This window comes from Xyrauchen texanus, chromosome 21, assembly GCF_025860055.1.
Source record: "Xyrauchen texanus isolate HMW12.3.18 chromosome 21, RBS_HiC_50CHRs, whole genome shotgun sequence".
In the NCBI taxonomy this organism is placed as follows: domain Eukaryota; kingdom Metazoa; phylum Chordata; class Actinopteri; order Cypriniformes; family Catostomidae; genus Xyrauchen; species Xyrauchen texanus.
This window is the reverse complement of record NC_068296.1, coordinates 25,148,912-25,156,879: the sequence shown is the minus strand read 5'-3', so window position 1 is coordinate 25,156,879 and position 7,968 is coordinate 25,148,912. Positions and strand designations below refer to the sequence as shown.

General features: G+C 35.8%; 1 protein-coding gene across 1 annotated transcript; it reads left to right on the top strand.

Moving 5' to 3' along the window:
• Positions 1–6,240: 6,240 nt before the first annotated feature.
• On the top strand, positions 6,241–7,566 carry LOC127661373 (chromosome transmission fidelity protein 8 homolog). The gene is made up of 4 exons (XM_052152027.1): positions 6,241–6,314; positions 6,436–6,527; positions 6,620–6,737; positions 6,970–7,566. Exons 2-4 carry the CDS (start codon positions 6,505–6,507, stop codon positions 7,201–7,203), a joined length of 375 nt encoding a protein of 124 aa, XP_052007987.1. The 5' UTR covers positions 6,241–6,314; positions 6,436–6,504; the 3' UTR covers positions 7,204–7,566.
• Positions 7,567–7,968: the final 402 nt, after the last annotated feature.

Genomic DNA, 7,968 nt, shown 5'->3' with positions numbered 1-7,968 from the left:
GAAAATCCAATTACAGATATCAAGAATTATAGTTTTTACTAGTTGAAATACAATTCTTGATATCTAGAATGAGCATTTAACTAGTAAAAATGTAATAGTTGATATCAAGAATTAGCATTGTTACTAGTGGAAATTTAATTTCTGATATCAAAAACTGCCATTGTTACTAGTAGATATCGAATTCCTGATATCAATAATTATCATTTTAACTAGTGAAAATTGAATTGTTGATATCAAGAATTCATATCCTGGAAATGAATAAAAGTTAAAACGGCTTGCCATAGGCGAGAGCAGCCGTGTGGCCACATATTAAGCAAGCCAGAGAAGCAGGTCAGCGAGCCTATTTCAGGGGCCCAGCTGGCTACATAAATGGGAAAAGAATTGTGTTTCCCTTACCACTTTCTCATAATGGTTCACTACTGAAAGCACTTTACTGACTAATATGTGAGACACTCGTTTCATTTCTAAGAAGGACATTCAAGTTGACTGTTTAATAAAGGAACGTTGCCTTATGTTTGCATTCCAAAGCAGTTTTCTCCTGCTAATATACCTCGTGTAATTATCCTTATGTGTTAAGTTACTGTTTAATGTTCACTGTTGATTCTAATTTCTGTTTCATTTCACTTAATGCAAGGGGCATTAGAGACTGTATTAAAAGAAAGACAATTTTTCTTTTTTAGTAAAAGCAAGAAACCACACTGTTCTGCTACAAGAGACTCACTCTAATGATGGGGATGAAAAATGTTGGTCCAATCAATGGGGTGATAAAATGTTAGTTTTTTCATGGAACCAATCGTTCAGCAGACACTGTACAACTTCCCTGGGAAAATAGTTACATCCAAAAGGAGCACAGGTGGCCACTGAGTCCTATGTGTTCTTTCAATTAAAGAATCCTTTATTATTCTGGGAAATGTTTATGGATATAACAACATAAACCAGAACAAAAACCTACTTTTTGAAATTGATGATTATAGTATATTTTCAATATTCTAGTATGTTTTTATATATCAAAATACTTATATGAGTTTCCAGGCTTTTGTGAGAGCCAGGAGAGAGCATATGAGGTTACTAAAAGTGTTGATACTGCAGAGAACACAAAGAATGGTATATAACCTTGAAAAACAAGTGTATTTCTTCAAAACCAAAAAGTGTTTCTGTTAATCAATAGTACACTGATGAGAGTCCTTGGTGTGCTGGAATGTATCTTTTCAAAGATACTTTTAATCAGTTATTATATGAATGGTGTCTTGTTTTAATAAGCTAAATGTATTATAATTTTGCAGCTGGTGTTCTCTTTCAAATAATAATGTGTATGAACAAACAAGGCTGCCCATTGAGGGAATGTGCTGAAAATGCAGGAAAAAGATAAAAAGTATTTGATGGAGACATGGCTGTTTACGCAGATGTTTCTAGGAGGTGATGTACTCTGTCCATGAACTGTAACATGAGGTCAAGTTATGAGAGGCTACCAAAGATATATGTTTCTTTTTCTTTTTAATAGATAGACGAGGGATCTCCCACCAATATTTAATTAACAAAGAACGAAGAACATATTGGTGGGAAAGAGACAAGACAGTGACCTCATGGGTCAGAGACAGTGGGTAACAAGATAACAAAAAGGTATATAACTGAGAACTTAGAAAAATGAGTCAGAACGGACAGCTGGCCGGTCTCATGTTTGTTGGTGTTCAATAAACTACAACTTTGGCATCTGGAACTCAAGACTCCGAGAGTTTTCTTACAACTTAGAGAGATTCATTGCGATATTCCACGACACGATCTTATTAAAAATGTGAAATTAAGTTATCCAACAGCTAATATTATATTAGAAGACATTAATATGGTATTTAATGAATAGTTAAACCGCTCTCCCACCAAGTTTTATAACAATCACAACAACCCTCATTTAGTCAGTTTTTACAGCACTCATAATCTGTCAGACCCGTGGCGCACTACACACCCTAACTTGAAAAACTTATCTTGGTTTAAGCCAGATGGTTCAATTAAATCAAGGATTGCCTTTTGGCTAATCTCTGACAGTGTGTAAAGGATTTAGTATATGAATGCTTTATATCTTCTGCTCCCCTATCTGACCACTGCATTATTAGTCTTACTTTAAAACCCACTAATGCTCATAATCGAAACAAAGGTTGCTGGAAATATATGCATATATAATTGCAGTCTGAAGCATATTGCCAAGGAGTTAAATACATCATTAATGAAATTACCCAAGATTCTAAACTCCTATCTTATAGCTCCAAATGGGAATTTCTAAAATTTAGAATAAGAATTTTTTGATTTTTTTTAGTAAACAATTAAAACAATGCGCCCTTCTAGAGGAGACCAGTTTGACAAGACAGATAAGTCTATCTTGTAATAAAGCCATACTGGATGCTGTCAAAAGAAAATGACTTGCACTACAAACCAAATTAGATAATATTTATACAAAGAAAGCAAACAGAGCCTTCATCAGATCCAAAGCAAAATGGATCGAGGAAGGAGAAAGAAACTCTTATTTTTGTGGATTAGAGAAAACCCATCAGGAAAAAAATAGTATATGAACACTGGTCATTAATGAGAATGAATGCTCTGATCCTAAAACTATAACTGATAAAATGTACTTCTTTTACAGCAATTTATATTCTTCAAAATTCTCTGCTGGTGTAGCAGAGACCTTCTTTGATAAAATAAGAGATTTTATTCCTCAAATAAATGAGGACTTCAAAAGTAGCTTTGAGGCAGAGATCACATATATCTTGAATAGGCGATGCAGTGTTTGACCTCTGACCGTTCCCCTGGCCCAGATGGCCTGACAGCCAATTTTTATAAACATTTCTGTGAGCATATCAGAACACTTTTATTTTAAACACTTAAAGAAGCTATAAACAACCTGTCACTTCCACAGACGTTGAGGCAAGGTGTAATTGTTCTTATACCAAAACTAGACAAAGAGCCCAAAATCTTGGACAACTGGAGACCGATAACACTTTTAAACAACGACTACAAACTGTTAACATATATTTTCAAATTGAATAAAAGAGGGTCTCTCTCAAAAAATAAGTGACACTCAATCAGGATTTATGAGAGGTAGATCAATACATCATGTCCTTGATTTACTTAAATATAATGAGCATATCAATTATTTTTATAAGGCCTTTGATACGGCTTTGGAAATCTGTGGCTTTGGGGAGAAATTTAGGAACATTATAAAATGTTTTTATAATGACACTAAAAGCTCAACATCTCTCTCAGGTGTCACTACCCCTCGCTTCACTATCTACAGAGGCATAAAACAAGGTTACCCCATTTCAACCTCACTCATCATAATCACAGCTGAAATGCTGTCAATCCTCATCAAAAATTCTGATATCAAACACTTAAATGTCTTTGATAGCCAAATAATTATAAGTCAACTGGCTTATGACACAACCTTGTTTCTAAAAAAAATGTCGAGCAGGTCCCAAAGGCCATTGAAATTATTGCCTCATTCTCAAAAGCATCTGATTTACAATTGAACTTGAAAATTTGTGTTATTAACTATACATGACTGCCATCTTGAGGCTGCATATGGCATCCCTATTAAAACTACTGTCAAATACTTGTGTATACATACACTCACCTAAAGGATTATTAGGAACACCTGTTCAATTTCTCATTAATGCAATTATCTAATCAACCAATCACATGGCAGTTGCTTCAATGCATTTAGGGGTGTGGTCCTGGTCAAGACAATCTCCTGAACTCCAAACTGAATGTCAGAATGGGAAAGAAAGGTGATTTAAGCAATTTTGAGCGTGGCATGGTTGTTTGTGCCAGGTCTGAGTATTTCACAATCTGCTCAGTTACTGGGATTTCCACGCACAACCATTTCTAGGGTTTACAAAGAATGGTGTGAAAAGGGGAAAACATCCAGTATGCGGCAGTCCTGTGGGCGAAAATGCCTTGTTGATGCTAGAGGTCAGAGGAGAATGGGCCGACTGATTCAAGCTGATAGAAGAGCAACTTTGCCTGAAATAACCACTCGTTACATCCGAGGTATGCAGCAAAGCATTTGTGAAGCCAAAACACGCACAACCTTGAGGCGGATGGGCTACAACAGCAGAAGACCCCACCGGGTACCACTCATCTCCAATACAAATAGGAAAAAGAGGCTACAATTTGCAAGAGCTCACCAAAATTGGACAGTTGAAGACTGGAAAAATGTTGCCTGGTTTGATGAGTCTCGATTTCTGTTGAGACATTCAGATGGTAGAGTCAGAATTTTAAACAGAATGAGAGAACATGGATCCATCATGCCTTGTTACCACTGTGCAGGCTGGTGGTGGTGGTGTAATGGTGTGGGGGATGTTTTCTTGGCACACTTTAGGCCCCTTAGTGCCAATTGGGCATCGTTTAAATGCCACGGCCTACCTGAGCATTGTTTCTGACCATGTCCATCCCTTTATGGCCACCATGTACCCATCCTCTGATGGCTACTTCCAGCAGGATAATGCACCATGTCACAAAGCTCGAATCATTTCAAATTGGTTTCTTGAACATGACAATGAGTTCACTGTACTAAAATGGCCCTCACAGTCACCAGATCTCAACCCAATAGAGCATCTTTGGGATGTGGTGGAACGGGAGCTTTGTGCCCTGGATGTGCATCCCACAAATCTCCATCAACTGCAAGATGCTATCCTATCAATATGGGCCAACATGTCTAAAGAATGCTTTCAGCACCTTGTTGAATCAATGCCACGTAGAATTAAGGCAGTTCTGAAGGCGAAAGGGGGTCAAACACAGTATTAGTATGGTGTTCCTAATAATCCTTTAGATGAGTGTATAGCAAAATATCCTAAATTAAGTGAAACCTTATATGTATGGAACAAAATGGATGAATGTAAATCAAGATTAGACAGATGGTTAAATAGAGATCTTTCTCTTTTTGGCTGCATCTATATAACCAAAACGGAAAGCCTTTCAAGATGTATTTACCCAGCTTATTCTCTGTCTATCTCTAACAAAGCTACTAAAACCATCAATAAATTAAACTATGATTATATTTGGAAAAGAAAACCTCATTATTTGAAAAAAGTGACTATATTGAAAGACTATGAAGATGGTGTGCTACAAGCCATTGACTTTGGCTGTATAAATGGAACATTAAAGTCTAAATGACCACTGGATCATGAACCTTTCTAGTAAAAAGTAACCACTTTTGGTATTGTGTTCCATGTTTGGTATTGCAGATTCATTTGTTTTAGAAATAAGTCCTTATATTTCAAGGATTGGATGGAAAACAACATTTGGTCTGTCATCCATTTACTAGACAATTATGGAAATGTTTTATCTTTTGAAAACCTTGGTCCAAAATAAATTTTCAGTGCAACCGTAAACACTATGATAAGGTTGTCCAAAGCATCCCATCTGCTATCTTTTTGATGGCAAAAAAATGCTCTACATCATACTGTATGTTCAACCCCCCAATCTTCCTTCATTGATGATGGATGGTCACCAGTTCTCCAGTAAGACTTTACACAAAGTGTTCCATGGTCTCTTTACTCTTACTTTATATCCATGCAATACAGCCGTATATATATATATATATATATATATATATATATATATATATATATATATATATATATATATATATATATATAATTAAGACTTATGTTTTATCCTGTGTGCTCCGTTTCTTATAAGCTTCAATGTTGTTATGACCTTTCATTCTGCCAAATATTGTTGTATAATTTATATTCCTAATAAAAAAAAACTAGCGTGTTACGACAGTAAGTCAATTTTTGCAGACATCAAAAAAATGATTGGAGTGAGCCGTAAACTGACACCTACCTGTCGCAAAATGTTCCGCGTCTCCTCTTAGAAAAGAGTAATATTATCGTAGTAGACTCCACACATAGTTCATTCTAAGGATTTTTTTTGTGTAAAACATGTTGAAAATTAGCGAACAGGTGGTCAGTTCATTAACTGGTGATCTGTTTTCTCACAAAAGTAGTTTATTCAGCGCACTGACTGAAGAATCTCCTCCAAAGACATCCCATTTAAAGCGTCCTCTTGTGTTCTCGCCAGTTCCATCCACAGAATGTCTATGAAACATGCTATTTTATGCTAAGATTGTAGGCCCTTTACGTAAAAGGGTTCTGCTCGACTGCCCTCTGGTGGTACAAAACGTGCTAAAAAAAAAAACAGGACGGAGCTTTGTGCGCTAAGGACTTTTATTTTGAAATATAATTCCAGCTGGCGGGAAAGTTCTTGTGCATGTCAGTAAAAGAGCATGAACAACTGCGGATGGAACATTTACAGTCTAAAAAGTGAGTGACTGCTGTGAGTTACATTATATTGTGTAGTATGTCTCTATGCATTTGTGCGTGTAGATAATCTGCGGAATGTTCGGGGGGAATATTTAAATTTGTTTTACGTTGTTTGTTTCAGATGTTTTAAAGAATGTATACACAGCATAAACTGATTTGTGAATCCTGGTCGAAATCAGTTTTTTAAAAAATGGTTCAAATAGTCATATCAAGGTAGGTGTGAAGATACAAGTCCATTGTTTTCACAATATGAAATAAAAGTGCTTGTTCCTTTTCACTAAGCAAATATGGGATGATTATTTTAGTAATGCTGGTGATGGTCCAGCTGAATGGCTGCTGGTGGAGCTGCAGGGAGAAATGATGTCAAGACAGAACACAGGATTAGCTGGACATCTGATGGGCGACCTTCATTACACAAAAGAGGTTTGTTTTACACTAATGTTTAGGTGGATGACCGAGAAAGAACTAAAGGTCTAATTAGAACAACACAGAGTGTTTTGTTGCTTGCATTTCTTAAGTATTGTAACCCCTGCAGTACCCCTTGAATTGTAATGTATTTTTAAAGGACTTTAATGATGAAACTACTTCTGTATCCATTTACTGATGGTGAATTCTTGATTTAATGACCTGCCATATACTCTGTCCTCTCTCCAAGGGTGTTCCAGTCCTTATAGTTGGACATCACATTCTGTATGGCAAACAGGTCAAACTGGAGAAGCCCTTTGCTGTTCTGATGAAGCACTCTGGACTTTCTAAGGATGCAGAGGAAACTATGGAAACCAACCAAGAGAAAGCAACTTCTTACACTGTCACTGCCCTCATCAAAAAGAAACTCATCTTTAAAAACCGACCCAAACCTATAATCACTAATGTGCCGAAGAAAGTGTAGCCAATTTCAAAACATCACACTGACTGATTGGCACAGAACTCTAGAACTGCTTCACAGATATTCAGAAGTCATACTGCAGGATTCAAGTAATCTCTTAACTGTTTGTAATCACAAACAATGAAAAGTTGTCTTTTTGAGTATTGATTTATACTATCTGATCACTGATTAAATCGCAGTATAAATCAGAGAATTAGGTTTAAATAGTATACTTGTCATATGTGAATTAACAGTCAAACAGTGGATGAATATAAGTTGATTTATTGTTGTCAGACGATGTTCTTATGGTTGTTTATTGAAGAATAATTAAATGTATTTGCCACTAAAGAAATGTTACCTGCCAGTTGAATTAAAAAAGAAACAAGAAACCACACATTATTGAATTGAAGTTTTATTTGATCAAAACCTCACCTACAAGTGTTTGCAAAATAATAATAAGGGACATTTATGTACAGAAATCCCCTTTACATACATAATTTACATAAATACATATAACTAGTAAAAAAATGAATGTGAAGTTAAAAGACCATGATGGTCGTTTTTAGGTATTTTATGCTGTGGAAGTGTAGATTCTTTAAGTAGCCGTAAGCTGCCACAGTGGCGATCTGTAAAACAACTGTGCATTTAGTTTAAAAACACTATGTTTTCTCAGTGAAATGTACCTTTGTGGAATATGAATAATTATAATTTCATAACAATGTCATGAAAGTAACAACATATTTTCCATCATTTAAAGTGGCCTAGGAAAATAAGTCAGGATTCTTGCAT

Coding starts and splice junctions, on each gene's coding strand:
- LOC127661373 (XM_052152027.1), top strand. CDS start 6,505: ATGGTTCAAATAGTCATATCAAG. Junction 6,528..6,619: donor GTTCAAATAGTCATATCAAG/GTAGGTGTGAAG, acceptor TGATTATTTTAG/TAATGCTGGTGATGGTCCAG. Junction 6,738..6,969: donor ACCTTCATTACACAAAAGAG/GTTTGTTTTACA, acceptor CCTCTCTCCAAG/GGTGTTCCAGTCCTTATAGT.